General features: G+C 43.4%; 1 protein-coding gene across 1 annotated transcript in view; it reads left to right on the forward strand.

The window, feature by feature from the left end:
* Window positions 1-25,095, forward strand: part of zfpm1 (zinc finger protein, FOG family member 1) — a 106,441-nt gene that overhangs the window by 60,795 nt on the left and 20,551 nt on the right. Inside the window, exon 4 of the mRNA XM_082540902.1 lies at window positions 17,513-17,646. Coding sequence (XP_082397028.1) covers window positions 17,513-17,646 — 134 coding nt within the window. The remainder of the gene's footprint in view (window positions 1-17,512; window positions 17,647-25,095) is intronic.

The following is a 25,095-nucleotide window of genomic DNA, read 5'->3' on the forward strand; positions in this document are numbered from 1 at the left end:
ACTCAGGAGCTTCACCGAGATCCATTATAAGATAAGTAAGGATTACATTAAACATAAATCATCCAAAGCTGCTTTGAATTAAAATACGAAGCTGAAAATGAGCACAGCAAGTCTCCTTTAACCAGCGTCTGATGCAGGGGTGGGCAATTCCAGGCCCCGAGGGCCGGTGTCCTGCAGGTTTTAGATCTCACCTTTGGTCAACACACCTGAATCACATGATTAGTTCGTTACCAGGCCTCTGGAGAACTGCAGGAGCTAATTTAGCCATTTAAATCAGCTGTGTTGGTTCAAGGACACATCTAAAACCTGCAGGGACACCGGCCCTCGAGGCCTGGAGTTGCCCACCCCTGGTCTGATGGATTGCGGCCAAGTCTGATGCCCCTGATGTTCCTGTAAAATCAAAGCTTCATCAGCTTCAGTCACCAAACTTTTAGGATTTCTAAACTTTAAGGAAGTAGCCTAGTTCTCCCATTGGCTGCTAGGGGGGAAGATATTTGTGGTTTGCATAATGGTCGTGAAAGACTCCAGCGACTCTCTTTATGTGAGTAACACAAGGCAAAACCTCATTGCTTGTTTTGGACAGTCTGAGTTAGAAGCTAAACGTTACAGTTGGGATGCCACGACTGGTGCCTCATTTTCAGCCATTGAATTACAGAGTATTGTTCACCGATCCGTTGCGGGTGCAGGTAAAACGGGGCTGACCTGTGCCCATTTGTCCCTCACTTGATACGTACTGTACTCTCACTCCGTCTGCTCCCTAACCTTCCTCCATATCTGCAGCCAGCAGACTCCCATGTCTCTCAGGAGGAGGGTGTCCCTGCAAGCTCACTGTCAATTTCACCTGTCAGTCACAATGCTTTAGAGTGATGATTTGGTTGTCATGTGTCCACCGGGCATGTCTTGTCAGCGAGTTTGATTCCCCTCAGAGTTCAGAAAGGAGCCTGGTGGAAGCTTGTTTTGTACAAACCCAATAAAACAAACATAAAACAAGCAAATATTTCAAGGAATATTTTTACGTTAACCTTTTTACATCTACCAGGTTACTGGTAGGTTTATGGTTCGGGTGGATTTTTGCTACATGCTAAACGAGTGCAGCTTCTGAAACTAGTAGATGTTATCTTTCAAGTCAAGACTCTTCCATCCATCCATCCTCTTCCAAAGACTAACTGCATGTTTTTGGATTTTGGGACACGGACACAGGGAGAGCATACCTGGGATATTAAACGGTTAAATAAAGGCCAATCAGAGTTGGACGTCGGATACTTGAAACGTTAAACTTGCTGCTCCTGCGTGGCTTCATTGGAGACTTACTATATGTCAGACAAACGAGAGTTCAATGTAGCTGAAAATCACTTCATCCTGTTACTTGTTTGTTTAGTCCAGCTGTTTGGGGGTTTTAGGATAACCGAGAACTGATTTGAGTTTGAAATGTCGTAAATTTTACTCATTATCTTAGAAAAGAGAAAAAATAAACACTCAAATTTAAACTCTCTACTCCTGCGTTGAGTTGGGTCTGGTTAATGTACAATTTTAAAAAGCCCTCAGTTCTCTGTAATGCCACCGATTGTAGCTCTGTTTTAATGATTAAAGAAATAGACAATGATTTCCCCATTCTGACACGCTGAAATGCTGCACTCTGCACTGTTGGAGAAGGTGTCTCATTCTGTCTCATGAATCCGTCCAGTTTGGTGACTTTTAGGCTACTGTAACACAAAGTAGTTCCCACTCTTACGTTTGCCAGGTCAAAACTCAACAGGAAAACTCGTTTGCAGTGAGAAGTTGTATTTCGTAAACTTGGGAGTCGACGCTCGTGAGCCAGCAGCAGGCTCTGCCCTCGTTTCAATCACCCACTCCTGATCTACACCACATATTCTAACTGACACACACACTCTGTCACACTCTCCTCTCCCATCTCCTTTCTCCAGCCTGCCTGCGATGTGTCTCTCCCCTCCTCCATTCCTGATGATTGATAGGCACGAGGCCCTAATCTAGAGGAACATTTCTCTGTGCTGTCCGGCTTGCTATCAGCCCAGCAGTTCTCCGTGCACCCAATGTGTGAGCCCACTGCAGGCCTGCCTGGTGCTGGTGGCTGGGACAGGATGTTGGCACGCTTGATTACCTGCCTATCAGATGCTTGGCCTCTTCTGCAACCACCACACTACAATCTGCATACCTTCCTCTCGCACAAAAATACACTCAGGCACATGATTGTGTTTAACGCACCAGGCCGCTCAATTGCCTCCATCCATGCCCATTTAGAACGGGGACAGCTACACTGCTTCAACCTCCGGTGGATACAGTTGGAACTCGGAGTAAAGTTCAAGACTTCCAAACTGTATCACTGTAGTAAAGTGGACATAAAGGCTGATAACGCCGTAACTGCACGTTCACCTGCCGTCGCTTTATGAATATTCTGCCAGCTTTTTGTGCTATCTGTGGAGCGTCTGGGTACGCTGCTCAGTGCCCGTAATAAACAGATAAACAGATATAAGAGAACATATGTTATCACAAGAGATATTAAAACTGCAATAAATGGGATGTATAAATGCAATACTGATGGCTGACTAATAAATATTATAAGATGGCTTTTAAATGATATTTTCATGCAATGCAAACTACAGAAATCTATCCAAATTCATAGAATAACTTAGGAGTTGTTCTTTAATAATTGCATTCATAACGTACTACACACCAGCCCTCATGTCATGTATTTCACATTTAAGCATTGCTGCAGATCTTCTTTCAGGCATAGGATGAACCGAGGGGTCGGGTCGAGATCCTGAACAAGAATTAAAGCCCAAAAATGGGCTGATGCTCAAACATTATTCACTAATACTTCATAGGAACCATGCCAGATCGATCCATCATACTAGTAAAAACAAAAACAAATGTCAAGGCTTGTGAGGGTTTTTCCCCTCACTTTTTTTTGTTCTGCTCCACTGAGGCTGTAGCATGATGTAAAAAAGAAGCATGGAGAGGAAAATCCCCGACACACTCGTCCTCTGCCTTCTGCTCATTTTCCCCATCCTTGCAATATCTCTCTCTTATCATGTCCTGTCTCTCTCTCTCTCTCTGTCTCCTCTGCAGTATCTCTTGCTCACCAGTTTCCTTCCTTTATTAGACAACAATCACTTGTTTTCCCAAGCAAGCGGTTTAGGGCGACCACTGCAACAACAGAAGCTAACAATACGGAAGAATTTACGTATATAACTTCGTATATTTTCAACATTTAATAGCACGGGGAATTTGCCCCACCCCATCTACCCTACAGCTTTGATTCTTAATGGGCCATTCAGTGCTGCATACTGGCTATAATTACTTTTTAAAATGAAAGTAAAACAAATATTGTACAGCTAAAACATGTTGGATTACAGCAGCAGAGCAGGAAGAATTCTGTAAAGGAAAAAAACAGCTTTCTGTCTCGGCTACCTTTTATTGCTTTAAAGTGACGTGGTTTTCTTGAAGCAGAAGGAATATAAAGTCAAGATTATGTAGGTCAGGCCAAAAATAAACGAATCATAAAGTCTTCTCACTCTCTGTGTCCAGGCTTCCTTTTCAGCCATTAAACACATATATTGCAGGAAGATGCTGTGGCAAACAGTATTTGTGTACTCAGTGAATCAGTGTTTTACATCCCTCCTCATGTTCCCTCTGTTTGTTCACTTCACTCAGCTGCTCTCCTGCTCCGTTTAATTGGCAAACCTCTAAATGACCCCGAGTGCGTTGAGCTGGTCTATCACTCTTTAACTTTTACTCGTCTCCTCTGCGCGCCCGCGCTGCCGATACCGGCCTGATTGAAATGTCCTTTTTTGCAGGAGCCAGAAGGAGTTGTTAAAGCAGACATGAATTAATGATTGAATTAATTATCGGAGTCACATACCGTACAATTAATTTTGTGGCTTTGCCTCAGTCTTTTCTCCTCTCCCCATCTGTGCATAGAGAATGTCAAGAAACATTTTCTAATTAATTTATGTGTGATTATCAGGGGTAGTTTCTGGAAGGTCTCCACTTTCAATTTGTGACAGGCTGCAACAGAGAGAGGGAGATGGCTGGGAGAGAATGAGGTGGGAGTGAATAAGGGACAGGCTATACTTGTGAAGTATGTGCCCTCACACACACACACACACACACACACACACTTAGAGTTGAGGGTTTTTTCCTCCACATTACGGTTCTGCTTTAAAATTACTTCCAAGATGTCAGTCTTTCTCATCGAGTCATGACTCTCCAGTCGGTGTTTTGCTGTGGAGCAAATTGAACCATCTAACTAGTAATTTGAGAAATCTCTCTCTGTCTTTCCACCTGATTTTAGCTGATGCCATTCATACAATCCAACTTATCAGTTTGAGGTTAGTTATCTCATATATACTGGTTAAAAAATGTCCCCTGCGTTTCTTCCACAGTGACGTTAAACTGCATTTCTGACAGTTTCAGATTCAGAGGAGAGACGTGCACATACCTATGTGGCTCCTTTCAGTGGCACAAGCCATTCTTAATTGAAATATTAAATGACTCTGTAATAAATCCGCACATATTTTATTTGATAAGTACTTGGTGAAAAGTAGCCGATCAAATAATCACCTACTTTTGAACTCTAACGTGACGGTCTTGGAAATCCAATGACAGTCATCCCTGTTCTGCTCTGCAGCCTCTATGAGCCAGCAGCTGTCGTCCACAGCGGCTTTAATTTTGTTTCTTTTGACTTCAGTTTCCTGAGCAAAGAGCTTCAGTCACTCACTCGTGTTGTGTTTGGATGTGAAATCTTTTATTATATTTCATACCTTTTTCTTTTTCTTTGAGAAAATTGCAACCCAGTCTGCCCATTCTGCAAATAACCCCAAAAACATATGTTACACTGACTCTCTATGAGCGGTGCACACATTTTATTTAAAAAAAGAGACAGAAATAGAACTGAAGATGATGACTCTATGGATGGAGACTCTGCTTACTCTACTGTGAGCAGTAGCAGACTAGCAGCAGCATCGAGCGCTCTATCTGTGTGTCTACACATCGAGGGCTTAAAACATGTCATTGAAGGCTAAACAGTACCTGACCTTTTAAAATGCACATCACATATCCAAGATGCGAACCTGGCGTGCAGACGATACGGACAAACGAACAGGCTTTTTTAGATTTCATTTCTCTAAATCAAAACAATAAATTATGAGCCGCATTGATGCGTCATTTGTTTTAATCACACTTAACAGGCGGTGTCTCGCAGCGCTCAGCAGCCTTTGAAAAATGGTGGATTTAGCTTCGATAACAGGAACGGGCCAGCCAGGCTGCAGCGAACGCCTCCATATGCTTTGACTCTCCATTTAAAATGAGCGGTGCTCGTTAGAAAGAGCCCTGCATGATCGACACAGAGAGTCGTGGGTAAAAAGAGAGGACCAGTGTTTTCCCAGCAGTTCACCGGGCCACTGGGGACCCCTGTGGTTAACCACACTAACAGCCATGCATGAGTTCATAAACATAAAATGGGTGTACCATATCATCAAGATATCATGTGTGTCAAAGCAACTTTCGACCTCAGGGTGACATTTGAATAAAGTTTGTTATCATTTCAGAATCTTAAAGGGAACCTGTCCTTCTCTGTTCTAGTTCTGTGTTCTTTTGCTCGTACTAAATCAGACTCAGCTTTACTGTCCTTCCACCATCGACACAATATAAATGAAACACAGATTCCTCAGGTCCCGGTCAAAATGTCAGATAACGAGTTCAACATATATAAAACGAAACCTCACGAGGCAAAAGCTCAGGCTCCAAACACTTTGTTTCAGACAGTTTTTTTCTACTCTTGCAACTGTATGATGTCACAGAGTAGATAATGCTGATACTGGGATGTCAGCCACACAACTCAAAAGTCCCACCCGGCTTCTGTTTGTAGATTAAGCATAAAAATACTCAAGGTGTGGGAAAGTAGAGCTTTACCCACCATATTCACACACCAGATCGTAAGTGTGACAAGCTTCACCTAAAGGTAAAGCTGCTGATTTTAGAGTTACACACTTATCTCACTATTTGAGGTTGCTTATTTTTAGCTACTTGCATAAGCACACGCAGAAGAAGATCATCCTGCAGCTGGTATTTCAGAATCATTGTATAGTGATATTGTTGCAACATATTGTGATGGTTTACGGTGATTCCCACGCTGTCGGTGGGCGATCTTGTGACCGGTTGGATGATGCTGCTGCTCTTCTCTCAGACTGGCGCACAGAGATGGTTTATCAGCAATAAAACTTCCCAACAGTCAGGAGACTGAATTCCAAAATCAAGTCGTTGCATGTGAATGTCGGTATTCTTTGCATTCATTTGTCTCCACTGAGGTGGACGGTGTGGAGGACTCATCTCATCAGCAGTAGTCCTGTCACCCCCTTCGTCCTCTGAACAGAAAACTGCTTTATTCCCCCCCCTTCCACATACACACACACACACACACACACACACACACACACACACACAGAGTTTATCTTTCTTCGCATATTTGTGAATTTGCATGTTTGCTTCTTGCTCTTTTCTGGTGGTGTATGTATTTTGTAGATAAAAGTTCAGCAGTGCAGTTAAGAGAAATTAGTTGGGTAAACAGTGGTAAATGTCAATGATAAAGTTCTGTTGAAGCTCATCTGATTAGCGAGACTACGCAGGTGTCTTATCTTGCCTGTGCAACAGAGGGTAAAATGGAAATGATTGCGTGGTCCTGAGCAGTAGATGCCTATCCCAGAAATGTCTATCTGCTGCTGAGCTGAGCCTGCTGGACTCCAGGGACCCAGGGGTGCAGTGTGGAAGATCATGGAGAGAAAGAGAAAAGGACGCGCAATCAGGTCATGCTTCTTGTAAGATTGAGGTCTTTTATCAGCCAGCTTTATAAATGACAGGAGTGGCCATTAATGAGAAAAGCTGGAGAGAATTCATTGAACTGAAATTGAATTTTTGAGAAAAACGCTCACCACATAAAGGTGACTCAATCAATATGTATTTTTCATTCATGTAAACGTCTAATGTGGTGCCATATGTAGGATGTGATTTGATGCATACTGACGTCATTCATTCAGGACGGCCTACTCTTTGTAGAAGATGCAATCATGGAAGATCCCAGCACTCACCTGCATCTAACTGGCTTATATCTGAAAAACACCACTATATGACACAATACAATATGTTAGAGGTAATTTTTCACCACTGTTTCATAATCAATACAGACTATTTGGTGAGGGGGGATACCACGTTTCCCTTGCATACATACATAACCTTTTACAAAGAAAAAGCTTCAGTCAAACAAAGATTGTCGTTTCTGTCAGCTAATAATTTATATTTGGTGGTTCATTTGTGTTCTCTGGCTTCTCCACCCATTTACGTAGATAAAGGCAAGACTGATATGACTATGATATACAGATATGACATTGTATAGGACTGACACAGCATGAAAGGAGGAGCCGGGGTGCAAAGTGGCTTGCAGTGACGTATGGTTGGAGGCAGGCTCAAGTAGCTTAAATAAAGCTTCCTTTGTACTCAGGTTTAGTGCTGTATAATAGTTGATTGTCAGCTGTCTCTGTGTTCAGTATGTATTTCTTTCTGCAGTCTGCACTCAGTTCCTCAGGTTGGTGGTCCAGCACATGGCTCTCTGGGGACTTGAAATGCATTCTGTATTGTTTTCAACCTGCAGACTTGGCAGACAAAGTAATGATTTAACACTTTGTGTAAACACAGAGCACAGGCCCCATTCGTTTTTCTAATACTAACCAAACTGAAGTATTTGCTGTGTGTTTCCCATAAGGGCCGAAGCGAGAACAGTGTAAGGAAGGGGAGGTGTTGGGATTTGTCATTCAGCAGAGGTTAAACCCCACCTATTAGTGCGGGGTCGGAGCAGCACGCAGATAAAGATTTCCTGTTGTATGGTGTCAAAAAATCAATGGCTCTGGTGCGATGTGCTCATTTGATATCAACAATAGTCTTTTTAAAAATCAATTAGGCCGGATAGAGAAGAACATCAGTGTAGGGTTACACCTTTCTCTTTTCACCACTTATTCTTCACTGATATCCAGTAAGGGCAGGCTGTTTGTTGAGGATACTCGGTCCCTCGGATGAGCAGGTACAGTGCTCTCATGTGGCTTTGCTTTTTCTTTTTTTGATCATTTCCCATTATGTAAAATGATAATATATGAAAGTCACAGAATAAACTAGAAAGATATTCTGTTTAACAACTTGTTTGTGTGAAAGAAAGGCTTCCCTTGAACCAGAGTAATTTTTAGCTGTTGGGAATCTAAATTTAAGGGGACAGGGCTCAGTAGAAAATCTAGTCATTCACAGTCATGCAGTAATTATAATGATCAGGCATAATATTATAACCACTGGCAGGTGAAGAGAATTACACTGATTATCTCTTCATCAGGGCAATTGTAAGTGGGTGGGATATATTATGCAGTGAAAGTGAAAAAATTTCCTCAAAGTTAATGTTAGAAGCAGGAAAAATAGGCGTAAGTACTTGAGTAAATTTGGTGAGAGCCAAGTTGTGATGTTTGGGTCAGAATATCGCCAAAGCTTGAGCTTTGTGGGGTGTTCCCGATCTTCAGCGGTCAGTATGTGAGTGTGGGAACGGTGTGAAGCAGCTAAAGGGTCACGTGTCAGGTCTCATTGATGCATGTGGGAAGAGAATCACACAGATGAGCTTGATGCTAAGTTAATGCTGGTTCTGATAGAACGGTTTCAGAGCATCGCAGTTTGCTGCACATAGAGCTGCATATCTGCAGACCAGTCAGGGTGCCCATCCCCTGTACCAACAGTGGGCACGGGAGCATCACAACTAGGCCACAGAGTAACGGAAGAAGGTGGCCTGGTCTGATGAATCCCATTTCCTTTGACTGGGGAACACCTGGCATCAGGCTCAACTATGGGAAAAAGGCAAGCGGGTCCTGTGATGCTTTAGCCAACCTTCTGACATGTATCACCTAACTAAGCATTGTTGCAGGTGTACACGCACGGGAATAATGTGATTCCCTGAAATGGAACAAAGACAGTTCAGGATTGGTTTGGTATTAGACAGGTGGTCATAATGTTAAGCCTGATCCATGTGTATCAAAATGTAGCAGATCATTTTAAATTAGACCTTATATAATTTCTAGCACTGTAATTTTTTTCCTTGGTAGCTTTGCATGATTAACAGTTCAAAATGATTCCTCTTTGTATTATCCTAGGGCCAATTCAGCCCCTCGCTCTCTCTGCTGTCCCAAAAAACCTGTTTTAGCTCTTAGCCATTTAAGAACACTTTCTTCTGATTGGCACCCCTCATCATCATCAGAGAATTTAAACAGCCATAGCTATTACCATATAAGGACACCCCCCCCGTCGGTGACATTGTAAAGATTCAATGGTATAAAAACTCATTGTGAAACCAGCATTTCTTCAGTTTGGGCCTCCAATACAACTAAAAGCCACCCCTCAAGTTATTGTTTCCAAAACAGGAAAGAAATGAACGGACTGGAAACTTCTGAAGTATCTTATTAAACTCTGATGCCTTGGAGCCAGCAAAATCTGCTTCCCCATCTCTGGGCGAGAGTTCTGTTTTGGATCCTTCCCAAAGTTGTGGACAGTTTCCACTAAGTAAGCATTTAATAATAATATGACATATCATTTAAGATAACAGCCCACCTGCAGGTTTAATTAATTTTCCTTCCAAGCTGAATATACCTGAAGATGTATCAACAATTAATCTAACCAGCTGAGCATAGAAGAACACGTTTGTTCCTCGTACTTTTTTCCCAGCAAATGAATCTTACAAAAAAAAGTAATAAAATGAACGAGCAACATTAAAGACTTGATGGATTCACAATCACTTCAGATTTGTTTGGTTTTTTTTCCTTCAAATGTTTAGTGTTTGTGAGGTATGTGGCACCGTTTTAAGCTTTATCTCTTTAAAACATGAAAGATGAGCTCAATATAAAGCCATGAGTCAGTGTTACATTCACTGACCTTTGCGGACTAAAGCATGTCTAACCAATAACTTCATCAAGGCAGCCATAAACCTTCCACCCCTCCCAAATTAATCACCGCTAAATCTTTAACGATATGTGCTAAACAATCTCAGCTGCTACCTCGGGCATTATGGCCCGGGACTGAAATCTTTGAATGCTTCTGTCTTTTTAACACATACATGCCTTCTGTGAGAGTGATGAGGATGGGGGGAATCCTCTCATTTATTGACCAACAGGCTTTTTCACCTTTCAGTCATCAATGAAGTCAACAATAGATGGTGCCGTCTTTTATGGTTTTAATCATCTTTATATTGTACATACATCAATATCAAACTCATTAGCAAATCTGTAAACTGTAATAACGCTGATTTGTGTAATTTCCATCGACAACACGCTGATTAAACTGTCGGGACGACAAGAAAAGCAGCACTGATCCATAAATCCTGTAACGACATAATCAAAACTGTCCTGCTCTCTTCTAACGGCTGCCTGCCACCTTCAGCTCGGCTCGCTGTCTCACCATTATTCTGTGCGTCCTCTCCCTCCCCTCACTCATCGGTTAATTGCGTTAGTCATTTCATTAATGACGGACTGATTGTTTTATTGTGTTGGCTCGTCAAAGAGGTCTGGACGCCCCAGTGGTTGCTGAAGCGTCCGTATTGATAAGCTTTTGTGTGGGTAGCTGGTGACAGGGGCTGTATTGGTGTGTGCATGCTGGATGTGTGTACCTGTGTGTATCCTGTGTGTATGTGTGTGTGTGTGGAAGAAAAAGCGAGCGTGTGTGTGTGTGTCAGCTAAATGAGTGGGGCAGCATGGATACTGAGAAGCTGGTTGATATTGATAACGAGCCCTTCCAGGCCTGTGTTTTTTTGGAATGGGTCATCCAACAAAATAAGTGTGTGTGTGTGTGTGTGTGTGGACTACAATGTGGGGTAGTATCATGTGGAGCAGAAAGTGTAATAGCAGCGAGTACCGCCATATTGATAAGGAGCGGTGGGTTATTATGTAGGTCTGTGGTGGGCAGGAAGTGTAATTAACAGGGATTAGGATTGTAGGAGGCCTCATGTTACCCCAGTGAAGACAGCTAACCTGTTGGGATTAGTGAGAAGCACTCATTAGTGGAGTGAACCGATAGGACTTTCTCTCAAATGAAAAGGCAGTGTTTTTTTAAACAGAATCATCACTGATGCTAACTATAGTTAACAAGTTACATTCACTTGGTTTCCATTAATGTTGTATATTGGTAAAAACACAGAATCGAGGCTTTTACCTGTGAAAGATACCCAGTGGGAAGATTTCCTAGTAGGAAATCTTTTACATCAATTTTAAAAAGCTGTAATTACCACTGGCTGGCAAGATTTAATGTGCTACTACAACTAGCATGTGCCAGTAATGGACCAACAAGCCTTTTGCACCTTTTGCTGCCATTAAACAGCAAAATGCTGTGAGTTTAGATGATAATGTAACAAACATGAGAACTATGCAAAGTCAAAGATTTACGCCAGCCACAATCAATACACCCTAACTCTTATTTAAAAAAGCCAAACACAGATTTCTTTCCACTATTTCATATAGAACTGAGGTTTATTTTTGGCAGTAGCATGGGCTCATGCATGTCCATGCACATAAAAGCATGTCCATGCACGTCCATGCATGTCCATGCACATAAAAGCATGTCCATGCACATATAAGGGTACACACCCACATTTTCCAAGAATTGAATAAATAACACTTTTTACTGACTGACCAGCGAGCTATCCTTCCTGTGAACAAACTCCCAGTCCGTTATATTAACCTCCATTTGGCGATAAGCTCTGCAGGTTTGGTGAGCTTGGCATTTTGAGTTCTGCCTCCCTTTTTCCTACTTGGCCATACTGCACTTTTTGTGAGAGGAGTAAGTTCTTTTTTTTCCTTTTTATCTTATGTAAGCCTCACCTTTGTCCACCATTTCTGATCATGCCATTATGTCATTGATCTTAATGTTTGATAGCAAACAGAACAACAGTTGGCTAGCTTGCTGTTGGCTCAGTAGACCCCAGCTCTCACTCCTTTAGATCTTTAAAACAATGCTCCTTTTCTTTTGTTGGGTGGAGTTTCCACAGTTTCTCCATTTTCTCCACCATCCACTCTTTCAGTTACCCGGGGGTACCTACTGACAGCTGCTGCAGAAAACTAAAGTCTCACCCTCTTCCTCTTTTGGTTGTGTAACTGAGCTTTCATTTTCTTTGAAGAGCATGCACCCGGTGGCAGGCAGAATCACATAATTTAACAATGAACATGGCAGCGGGGTCCCCTAATCGTGTAATCAGCGTGACTTCACAGTAAGCCAAAGCGTTAAAAAAAGTGTCATATTTAATGGGACTTTTTGCCCTTTTTTGTCTGCTACTTGTGAGGCAGTGTATTTGATTTATCTCTGCACACCAATCATGCAGATCCTATAAACCATTTAGACAGTTAGTTTAACCTCGACCCCGTCACAACATCAAAAGCTAACATGAAAGGAAATGTTGGAACATGTTGAGGCTGAATACCTGACAACGTGATGCTTGTGTTGGCCTTGTTTATAAGTTAATATCTGCATTGGCTTACTAAGGTCAAATGCTCATGACGTTTCACAATTAGGGTCAGCAGAGCTGGTCAGCCTGATAAGCGTTCCATGTGGTTGGGATTGGCCAATGGCTCAAAGAGTGGCTGGACATTGATGGAGTGGTGAGATAAGGAAGAGGTCAAAGTGACCAAACTGAGGCCCCACTGGGTGATAGGAGATTACTGGACTTCAGACTCTGCTGCCAGGAGGACGGACTGAGGACTCATTTTTGGCTCAGCATCAGATTTCAAAACGGGAAATCTCATGTCCAAAGAGAATCTGACACCTGTCTTGTGTCTCAAGTCCAGACCAGCTATACTTTGTAGCTTCAGACTCTATGTGCGTGACCCCAGTAAAGACTCGAGACACCCAGCGTGCTTGTGACAGTGTTTTTATTTAAATGTGCTTTTCTCAGTCACTAAGTCCATCGTCCTGACAGCTTTCCAGCTGTCTCCACCTGTCCTCCCTTCCTCCAGGTCTCAGCATCACTGAAATAGAAGAGTGTAATTACTGAATTGCTCCCAGCTGCAATGCCAGCCTCCCCCTCAAGCCCACTGCACCACCCCTCCTCTGCAGTGGACCTGCAGACCACACCTCTGCCACATACCTCCACCACCCACCTGAGGCTGGAGAGCCATGCGGCCAAGCCCAAGAGGTAATAGCGAAGAGAGTCAACCGCCGAATTGATGGCCAGACACTCCTTCTCCACCGTGCTGTATCTGGTCTCTCTGACAGCTTCCGGCTGATTTACACAACAGGGCGGTCAGCCCCCTTAACTGCTGGGACAAAACCGCCCCAAGCCCTTTGTTCAAGGCATCCGTCTGCAGGATAAAACGGAGGGAAAAGTTAGGTGTGGTGCAGCAGCTCCCCACAGAGATCCTACTTCACGTCACCTGGCACTGTTCTGTCCACTGGACCCGATCTGGGGCACCCTTTCAGCTGAGATCACTCAAGGCGCTGGTCAGCTCTGCAAAACCAGGCACAAACCAGCGGTAGTAATCAGCCACACCCACCACTTCCCTTTTTGTATTGGGGTGTGGGAAAGAAATGATGGCTGTTGTTTTCCCAACCTGTGGGTGCACCTGCCTACCTCCCAAGTGGTACCCCAAATATTGTACCTTCCTCTGTCCAACTGCACATTTCTTTGGGTTGGCCGTGAGCCCAGCCTACCTCAGGGACTCCAGGACCACGGCCACCTGCTGCATATGCTCCGCCCAAGTGTTAGTGTCGATGATAATATCATCCAAGTGGGCAGCAGCATTTGCAGGTTGTGGACGCAACAACTGAGGTGCTGGAAAGTGGCCTGGGGCACCTCCCACACTGCAAACAACAGAGGGTCTAACCAGCGATCCCAGTTGAGTTCATCCTCATGAATGAACTTCTGAACTTCCACCAGCCCGTCAGTCTGAGGATGGTAGACGATGGTCCAAACAGAGTTAATGCCCAGTAATTTGTACAGCTCTTTTTAGTGTGTGAGACATAAACTATGTGGCCTGGTCAGTCAGTATTTCTTTTGGGATGTCAACTTAGGAGATGACCAGAAATACTGCCTACGCCACACTCTTTGCAGAAATGATATGCAGCGGCATTGCTTCGGGATATTGTGTTACATTATCCACCAGAACTAATACAATCCAAGTGTACTCAATCCAAGTGGCCCAATGAGGTCCATGCCAATGCGCTCAAACGTGACCTTCATTAATGGTAACAGGTGCAAAAGATTTTTTGGAATCAGCGACTGGTTAACCAGCTGACACTCCATAAAATCGGGCCATGAATCGATCCAGAGGTTTTCGTGTCCCACAAGCCCTACCATGGGGCTGTAATGAGCCGCCTGGAAAATAATTTCCTGGCGACTTTCAGGCATCAACAACTGGGTCGTCCCTCTTCCTAGGGTGTCATCCCGCTCTAGTGGGGTCTCCTGTGGAGTGAACCACTGGAGCCAGAAGGGGCTTACAAGAAGTCCCTGCCGTCTCCTTGTCCCCAGAGACAGCATCAAACAACCCTGCGTCATCGCGTGCAGCGCAGGCACCACACGCCGCTAAAGGTCGTGAGCACATCCCTACGCACTGCTCTAAAGGTTATTAAACCTCGGCCAATCTGTCCCCAGAATTAAGGGACAGATTGTTAGGCGTCGGCTAACTGCAGCCGTTAGTTGTTTAACCATTTTGTCCTTAAATTTGATCTGCAGCGGCACTGTGGGATATTTGTGAAAGTCCCCTCCTGACGTTGACCCACTCTGCCTCCAACAATGCCCCGAACCAGGGTTTGGTGTAGGGGTGGGTTTTTATAATCGATTCATCGATTAAAATCGATTCTGGCTTGGATAATGTAAAATCGATTCATTAAAATCCTGAATCGATTTTTTTAATATAAATTTATTTTGCCCGAAATGCCAGAATCTCTGGTGACATCTCACAAAATTTCAAGAACCACCAAACAGTTAAGACAGTAAATGAGAGCAGGTACACGGATTCTGCACATAGACTTAAACACACAGCGCGACCCGCGGATCAGAATCAGTGAGATGTCGCCTTTCTCACGGTCGGGGCTGAAAGCCGACAGCTCGCTGATTCTGATGTTTCGGCGGGTCCGCGCTTTGTGTTCACGCCCTTTATGAGCAGATTCTAAAGCTGTTAGTTTGATCTCTCTCCAAACAATATTGACCGAACCAGCAGCAAAAGAAGATCCAAACGCTTCACATAAACATCGTCATGAATTCACTCTGACTTTTACTGTTTTGCTTCCACTGCCATGCACAGCTCTCTCTCTCTCTCTCTCTCTCTGTACTTCAAGAACAGTTTCCCTTTCTGCATTATTCGCTTGCTTGTTACACAAGTCTACTGTTGCTTACAGCGCTGTCAGCCGCTGTTTTTTTCCCTTTTACATTCTTCCGAAAAGAAAACCTAATTTCTGCTGTTCAATACTGAACAAATTTAAACTTTTTAATGTTCATATGTTGATTAATGGTTTTCTTTCGTTTTTGATGTACTGCAGAATATTTTTATAAAATCTAGGCCAGGAAAATCACCTTCATGTTTTTCTGTGTTTTATCTTCAGCTACTTTGACACAAAGGCATCTGCTGTGACGCTCACACCTTTGATAAAGTCTTGCGAGTGTCAGCTTCCTTTTTATTGATACAAAAATATGTAAATGTACTGATCTGAATTATAATATTTCTGACTGTCAAAATTTCCCAGATTTAAATCGAATCGAATCGAATTAAATCGAATTAAATCGAATCGTGGATCGAATCGATTCGGGACCTTGTGAATCGGAATTGAATCGATTCTAGAAATCAGTGACGATACCCAGCTCTAGTTTGGTGCATGTAGCCCAAATTTTAAGCACTATTTAACTCGCAGTGAATCAGTTAGAACTAGAGTTAAGCTGCAGTTTAGTCACATGTTGAATATGCGTTTTTTTTTTTCAGAATGTTGTCTGGATGCCAAAATATGAACAAATTCTATATAAAGGGGTAGGTGTGACCCTGAATCTGAACCTAAGCAGGTCACTGGTAACCTGGTGGATGTTAAGAGATTAAAAAAAGAACCCGAGTCACACAATAAAAAATTCAGCCCAACCTGACCCAAGCACAGCAGGTCGGGCCAGCTCCTGTTGCGTCTGGCATCAGGCATCAGTATCACACTCTTCTGTTCACAGGGGCAGAAGAACGAGAAAGCACGGCTGGTTGTGGTGTGTTTTCTGAGTGCACAACCTGAGGTTGATAAAACTGATACCATCAGTTACTATTGAATGTTCTCAGTATAGCACCTGTGTGTTATTCGTCATACTGGGCTGAGTCTAATTGCAACTCTGAGCTCTGAGTTAAGAGAAAAACACCACTTCCTGTGCGCCTTTGCCACAAAACTCTCTTTCACAGCAAAAACAATATCTCCAACCGCTCTTTGGCTTGTAAGGACTCATTTCATTGAATTAACGTCTACTTTTTTTTCTTTCTCCAAACCGCACTTCTTCCTGCTTTTTTTCCTCCCCCTCCATAACCCCAAACCCACCAACATCACCTCCTTCACCCACTCACCCACCCCCAACCGGCTGTGGGAAAGCCATTTTATCAGCGTCTGTCCGTTGTTCTCTGGTGGGGATAGATACAGAGAAGATAGATGAGTGTTTTGACATGGAGAGTGTTAGACAAACACTCTTATCAGGCCCGCCACTTTAGACCGACCCCCCCCCCCCCCCCCCCCCCCCCGAAACAGCTCTTGGTTGAGCTGAGGGGGAGCTGGAGAGGAGGGCAGGCAGATTTTGTATGTATTTTGATCAGAGAAGTAGGTGGACGGTTATAACAAGAGAACTCCTCAATAAGCAGACCGCAGGGCTGCTTGTGTAACTGCTGCTGTTAATCCCATCTAGTCAGAGTTCCCGTTACAGCACTCACTTGCAGTCTCGTTCATTTATCCTCAGATGTTCAGAGACTCCTCTAAACGAGAGACTCTCACAGTCCGAGCTGTCTCTAAGTTTTTAAATAGATGGTTCAGTCCTCCGTGCCTGCCGGCTATCTGCCTCTATCTGGGCTGCAGCGGGCTCAGACCACAGCTGTCACTGCCATCCTTCTGCACTTATCTTTTCACTTTGAGGAAGTGCACAAGAAGTTTCCCCTGTTTGAACCGGCCAGGACAGAAAGCACTGTGCTTGTATCAAACTCCCCCTGCTGTTGAGCTGCTGACAGTATTTTCTGTTTGGGCTGAGCTCCTCTGAGGGTTCAGGTCAAGTTCAAGCCACATGCTGATTGAGTTTTTTGTCTTTTGAGCCACCGATACGGCCTGCACTGTGGCACTGACCCTCAAAGCTTTTCTGATGAATGGTGAGTTCAAGGTTTTTACATCATGCTCCCGATGAAGAGACCTCTTCATGATCTCTTCGGCACATGAATATTTAAACCACTCTGGGCTTATTTAATGTTATTTCCTCCTCTGTTTCCCACCTGCTTCCCAGATGACCTGGAGCTAAGTGATGAAGGTGGCGACAGCAGTGTGCTGACAGTAAGAGACCTCTCTCCAGACACAGTATGGGGCCCCTACCCAGGAATCGTCCAATCACAGAGCAGCACCGATGAGCAGGAGACCGAGGTAAGAGCTCGTCCAGTGTGGTTACCACGGCTTAAAGTTCTCTGGCACTGTGCTGAATTTCCAGCATGGAGCTGTTTAAGATTTAAATATAGAATTATGTCTATGGTAACGATTCCTGTGTATTTTACTGTGTTTGCACTGCTTAGTAAAGTGTTGGCTTAACCGCCGTCTCTGCAACATGAAAGCACGAGTAAACTTTGTGTAGCATGGACGGCTCAGAGACCAACAGAGGATTGATCATTTAAAAGTTTAAACGCTAGACGTGATATTCTTTATGACTTTGTTATGTTTGGATTTGGATACAATAAATCTACCAGACTATGTTTTCCTGCTAAAATAATGAATATTGAATTTTTGTGGCTCTAAAGCAACTTTCAAGTTGATGTGAGAACTCACATTAAGCAGGTTGAATTTCTCAGATGGTTGCTACCACAGCCTACCATCTAGTTTATTACATGGAGCTTTGTTTTTAGCATCGTTGGACACTGAAGTAGGAGATCATCAGGCAGGTTACGCAGGAACAGGTCCAGTATTGGAGTATTTTATCCAGTAGTGTGAAGACCTCATACGCTGTCAGCTACTAGGATTTTTGTCCAGTGAGATAAATGAAAAAAGTCCTCGTCCAGTCCTGAGCTTCTCAGGGTTCCTGAAGGCTCTTTATTGTGGCTACAGTAACACTACGATTAATGTGGGCTGTCCTCATATAGTTAACCTTAGTGAAAGCGGTCTTAGTCAACTAGTTTGTGATTGTGTTGCTGGTCCCGGGACATCTGTGGTGGCAGCAAGCAGCCTAGCCTTATTCTCTTTCAGTGCCACTTTTGCTGATGTCATGCAGCAGAGTTGATGTTTTATAGGCTCATTATTCCAGTTGTCTGTTTTCTGCAGTGTACCAATGTTAATAATGGAGCCAAGCCTGCAAGCTACAACAGTCAGGCTTCCCTTTCCTCATGTCGTGTTCACAGCTTCCCACTTTGGCGGCTTATTTAAACTGCAACCACCACCAGCTTGGGCATCAAACTGTATTCAGCTGCTGTAATAAATCTTTCTTTTTAAAAGTTGAGCTGTCCAAATAAATAAACATTATTTCTCAGCCAAAGCTCAAATCTAATTTTCTTTTAAATTAATAGAAATAATTTGCCTTTTGGTTGCAATATGTTGTTATAGAACTCTGAAACCATCTAAGCCTAAGTGATTATTGGATTTAAAGTTTAAAGTTAGAGTTTCAGCATGCTGATCTATACCACCTCTGCACTGTAACACAGAGCTGAGGGCAAACCAGGGTGAAGTGAAACACTACAGAGAAACCTGACTGAAGGGATTTCCACTGGTCAGGTCAGAGGTCAGATGGTTGCAGACAATGAGTACAAATCTTATCATGTGTGAGACAGTGGTTGGAAATGAAAACAGCCATGTGTGCAATGTATTTATGTGTGTGTGTGTTCCTTGGGAACAGTGTGTGGGACCGGATGGAGCCCTATCAGAGGATGGGTTTGTGCATCATGCGCAAGTCCATCTTAATCATATGATACTGATGCTGGGAGAGGCTTCCTGGCATGGAACGCACTCTTATACGAACACTAAGCCTCACACACACACAGGGTTGTACGCACACAGCCATTCCCTGCCCAAAATTCTTGTACTGATTGATTGATTTTTGTGGCTTGATCTTCAGTTTTTTCTCAGCTTTTAAAGGCGTCAGGTTAGCCCATTTTGTGCGCATCTGCATCCAAACCAGTTTCTCATCAGTCCACAAAAAGACTCCCGTTCAAATTTAGATGGAGTTTATACCACACATCCTGGCCTTTCTCCATCAGAGTCCTATCCTCTTCCATCCTCTCCCCTCTTCTCCTCCCTGCCCTCCCCAGACGTCCGCCTGTCTTTTATCTCCACATGGCGCCATCCTCCTGGACAACAAACCCCAGTGATTGATTCCCGCTTGATAGGCTCTCATTTCTAAGATTTCGTTTATTATCAGTGTGGTTCTGAGTGTACAGATAGATGTTTGTGTGTGTGTGTGCGCGCGCGCGCTCTAACACTCTCACATACACACACATACACGCTCACCCATCACCTTTTGTTCCTCCCCTCCCCTTCCGCTGCCCATACTGTCCTATTCCTCCTCTAAACTGTATAGTCTTTTTCTGTTCTTCTGAGGTCTTGGCATTCATATGGAAAGCATCTCGTCCTGACTCTTAAAAACTCATTTTCTCCCTCTTCTTCCTCATTTTCTGTCCCCACTCCTCCCCTCTCCCCCCTTCCTATCTGCGGACTAAAGGAGTGAGGAGACGGACCTTCGGTATCTGCTGGAGATAGTGGCCGTAATCTCACATTCCTCCTGTGTTTCTCCCCCTGTCACTCCATTCCCCCCTCCACCCCCGCCCTCTATCCAACCCTCAATCCTTCCCCGCCTCCCTCCCTCCTGGGTCAGCAGGGGTCAGGGCTATCCTCCTTAGTCTGTTGGGGAGGAGAAATCTGCTCATCTTCTTCTGCTCTGCCAAAGTGTGAGCCTAAAACACTTTCAATGCTAATGATAAACTCATTTCACATAGCTTTTATTTGAATTTATGAATTAAAAAAATGCACAGTTTTCATGGCTTTTATCATTTAAATGTATCTTTTCACCCCGATCTGCTGGCCAACATCAGGGTTTTAGATGTGAGTTTGGGTCTGAAAGTGCATACTAACTAATAATGAATCTGGGTTAGCCTACAGCCTCTTAGTTGTTAGGATGTCTCTGTCAAATCTATGTAAAACAGTTGGAATCTCTAGCAGGATATATATCAGTGTTTTGAGATATTTTGAGTATTTTGAGAGCAAAATGTCAGTTTTGAAAGACAAATATTGTTCCTTAAATAGTGCGTTCCCTCATAAAGGTTATGTGGGTTGCACTGTATACCACTCACATAACTTCAGTGTTTGATGTTAAAGCTTCCTTCCAAGATAAACTAGTTCCCTGTGTCATGTGCACTAATCCACCTCCAAATCATCTCAAATGTCAGCTTTTGAAGTATTTCCTCATTAGCTTCAACTAATCGTCACGTTATCATCGCTGTTGCTATAGATGAAGTATTTTTGTTACAAAACAAACAAGGACGCTTCATCAATAACGGAGATCACATTGGATGTGTCACAGGTTTATTGGATATTGTTTGAACTTCTAACTAACCCCCCCCCCCCCAAAAAAAAAGTGATTAACAGAAAATGTGAAAACTGTTTAATATTGTGTTGTCTTATTCTTACAGTAGGCCTTTGACTTTCGGTGTAATTTATTCCCAGATAATAGAAAGGGACCAAAGTTTTCCACAATTCCTCCATTCTCTAATGCGTCCTGGTGGTTTCTGTATAAGAATAAAATAATATTTTTATGATAAAATACCAAACAAAAGTAAAACTTTCACTTTTCATTCTTCCGGATTAAATAAACGGGTCAAAATGACGTGTGTGAGTTCCCCTCTTCAGGGCAATTTACAAATGTCGTGCTGTTTCCTAAACTCAGGGGCAGTCAGTTTGTTTCAGTATCAAATACAAAAATAAATAACTAAAACATAGGACATGCTTTTCTTTTTTTCAGCGCAGTTCATGGAAGTTGTGTGTCGCAAACATTAGTAAGTCAGTTTGTAAGACTAAATATACTTTTCCTCATATTTTGTGTGTGAGACAGAAACTCATATTGCAACTGAGTCTGCTCACCACGCTCTCGTTGTAAATACTGACATTTTCAAACCCAGTTTGCTCTGGTGCCACACCTTATTGAATCAGACCTGAGGAAGGTACTCTTTCTTCTTCTTTTGGCTGATCTGCCTTTCGTTTGGCTCAGATATCGAGGCGTTTCCTGACACAACCCTCCCCACTGCACTGTACTGGCATTTGGACATGCTTTCACTTCATTTCTTGGTAAGATTGGCACGGCCCATTCTCAGCCCCACCCCTTGCAGTATTGGCCTTCTTCACTCTTTCTCAATTAACCTCCCTCAACTAACTTGGGCCCATAAGATTTCAATACCAGGTCTACCCAGTGACTCAACAACACTGTGTTTGGATGTGCAGAAACACGTACAGAAACATCAGAGATATTTTTCTTTGTCGAACTGCGCCTTTGATGGTTCCTTAGCTGTGTGTTGTTTTATGCATGGGTGTGAGTTCTGAGAAATCAGGGTGGGGCAGAGAGAGCGAGGGAGAGAGGCAGATGAGATCCAGTTCTCGTTCTCCCTCCAACAGATCTCCTTCATTAGATTAGCAGCGTGTTAACTGGCCTGTGTCATATGGAAATTCTGCCATTTGCATCTCTTGAGAAAGAGGCGTAAAACCATTTATCTATTTAAATATATTCTGGCTGATATGGCTGTTGGACTTTAGAACAGGGTATAATAATGTTTACTGATCAACTGATCAGCTGGCTGCTGATTCCTCACAGTTTTTGGTTGAGTGAACAACCAGGTCCTCCTCGGCGAGCCTCCCATGGCAACCCAGGAGCGAGCACGCCACTGCTGCTTTTCTGATTGGATCGCACATAACAGATCTGATATTATATCTCCGCTTCTTCTGATTGGATCCTGCTTTAATTAACTGATAGTGCGGTTGCGTGCGATTGGATAGAAGTTGTAGGACTTGTGAAATTTTAGCTCAAATGAAGGATGAAGTGATGATGCTAAAGAGGGAGCAGAGTTTGCTGCATCTGTTGCGTCTTCCAAAAGGACAGATGTCCTAGAAGAAGTCTGCACCACAGGAGAAACTCCGCTTACATCGTTCCTATTGTTCCCCCCCCTTCAACAGCACCCAACAGCTCACCCCACCCCAATCTTGTCTTTCGTGGAAAGGCAGCCCCAAGGCACGATCCTAGAAGGAGTAGAGTAGGGGAGTTCAAAGCGTTATCACGCGCCAAACGTCTTTTCATCATGTTTTAGAAACAAGCGTTCGCACTAATCCCCCAATAATCTCTCCAGGAGAACTGGGGCGATAAGGCGCGCCACCCACGGCTTTTCAAACACTTTTTGGGTAGTCTCTTCTCACTCTATCTCTCTTCCCCTCTACCTCATCTACTCTCCACTTCCTCTTTCCCTCACTCCCCGAGAAGGACGAGTGAAGGTGATCACCGTCTCCTCCTTACTGTCTCTCAAGCAGTTTTCTCCTCGTTTTTCCTTTTTCTTTTTTTTGTGTATGTGTGTTGACTCTGAATCGGTTTGTTTACATCCTGATTCTGATCTTTTGCAGTTTATCTGGACTCATCAACAGTGTTTCTCAGCCTCTGTGTTTCTTTCTCTCCTCCGCCCATCAAATTAGAATGTTAATTAAAATGGTGCTCCTTCAGAAGATGACAAATCGATGATTACGGTGAGTGTTGAGACACCTTCTGTGATGCCCCCCAGAAGAACGTGAGACATAAGTGGCGTTCCTAAAACAGAGGCAGAGTGCAACAACAATAATATTTAGCATTAAAGACACAGGAAAAAATGTTTTTTAAACGTCTCCCTTTACCTGCATTTTAAAGTATTCATATATCGAATCCCTGTGCTATCTTGCAGTAAAATGTTTAAATATTTGAGATAACTCATCCCGCACCCTGAGGCATACACAAAAATGAAGTCAAATGTGATATGAAGCCATGCTTATCTTTGTTGGCTCGTGGCTTGTAGTAGCTAGCTGAGAAATATCATGGATGGGAAGTCTGTGTTTGAATATCATTTGGCAAAACCCTTGTTTACATTGCTAAAAGTGCATGGTTACCATTTCATTTATTTCTCCTTCATCCTCCAACTCCAGCTCAAGGACACCGTTGAAGGAGGTGTGGGCGGATTCCACAATGGCAGAGCCCAAAGATCGCCAGTAGTGGTCATGGCCGAATCGCATCACCTTGGTGTTGTTTTGTTGGATTTTAAAGTATTGCACTGCACTCTCTTTGCGGTTTAATGAACCAACAACAGCAGCAGCTGGTCACACAAGCTTAAATGGCTGGATGTGTTTTCCCCGACTATTTGCTGCACTTTGTTGGCAGAATACGGTGCTAAATCCAAAACCTCTTTACGATTGCTTTGGTCGCTAACAGATAAGTCGCAGAAGTTTTAGCAACCAAAGCAATTACAAGAAGGTTTTTTTGGAGCACTATCTTTGCAAGCACTTTTACCCAGTAACAGCCAACAACCTACAGTAACAACTCACTAAGCAGTCACTAGTGACCATAGGTTGCCATGGGACCTCTGACTGGTATCTTGGCCAGTGTAATCAAAAGCTATTGCAATCATACAAAGAAAAGCTGCTGGCATGGTGACCCTTTGCTGCTGGCTTTGTCCACGTTATGTTAGCTTTCCCACAAACAACCATTTCAAATATCGAATATCACTGGCGGACCTTATCGACCCAAAAAAACTTTTAGCTAGCGGTAGCTGCTACTTTTAGGCTGTCATACCTTCTATCACAAGTTAAACTGGCTCTTGCTTAGCTTTGTATTCAGCTAATTTCATTTTGGTAAGGACTGCAAGTAGTAACTGCACGTCAAACGGAAAACACAACAAACTTAACAACACACGTATCGTTGCCTTCTCAAAGGTAGTGCTAATCCCTGCTTGAGATCAGTGTGGTTGCCTAGATATTCCCTATTCCCTAATTGATTCTGTCACGTCTGACTGAGTCCCTCTAGAAATAATCCTTCCACTCGAAAATGCATCGCAGCACAAACGGCTAAGCATGCTCTAAGTCGAGCATAGCATCAGTTCAGCCAGGCGACAAAGTTAAGCTCAGCTGTAATTCCTGCAGATCAGTTGATATTCTTCTACACATCCAATTGCCAATTCTCATGTATCATATACTATCATATTTTTATTTAAGTTGCTGCAAGCCACTCTGCAACCCACCTCCCACCTTTTAATGCTGCATCTTAATTATTGTCATCTGTTGTGAATAATGTGTGAAAGGATGAGAAGGTTTCACAACTCTAGATATAAATTCCTGCTCTTCTGACTACAGTGGTCCTGACTGAGCTGACATTATACTGTAGCTTTAAATATGTCAACAACTAGAGCTTTTAAGGGGGGGTAAAACCCTTGAGTGATAGACGTTATGGCTGAAAATGTTGACCATCATGGCATTAAGGGGAACCAGCATCCATCTGACTGAATCAGCGTGCTCAGTATTGGCTACATTTACCCTCACCTGTCATATGATTTCCCCACATCGTGACAGTAGCTGTCTGATTGTCAGTCTGGCTCTGACAGAAGAGTCTATCACCCCAGGAGAGAGGAAAAAACTCCCTCAAAAAAGATAAAATGGACCGATACTGATAGAGTTGGCCCAGAGAGAAGGAACAAAGGATGGCCGAACAGAAAGGAGGGAAACAAAACATTAGGAACAAAGAGAAATATGAGAGAAGTGGAAGAGAGGTGAGAAAACCGTGGAAGACGAGGGTTAAACAAGAAGGAGGGAGGATGTGTTCATCACTCAGTGGCAGTGACTGGC

The sequence above is a fragment of the Aulonocara stuartgranti genome (genome assembly GCF_965226115.1).
Source record: "Aulonocara stuartgranti genome assembly, chromosome: 7".
In the NCBI taxonomy this organism is placed as follows: domain Eukaryota; kingdom Metazoa; phylum Chordata; class Actinopteri; order Cichliformes; family Cichlidae; genus Aulonocara; species Aulonocara stuartgranti.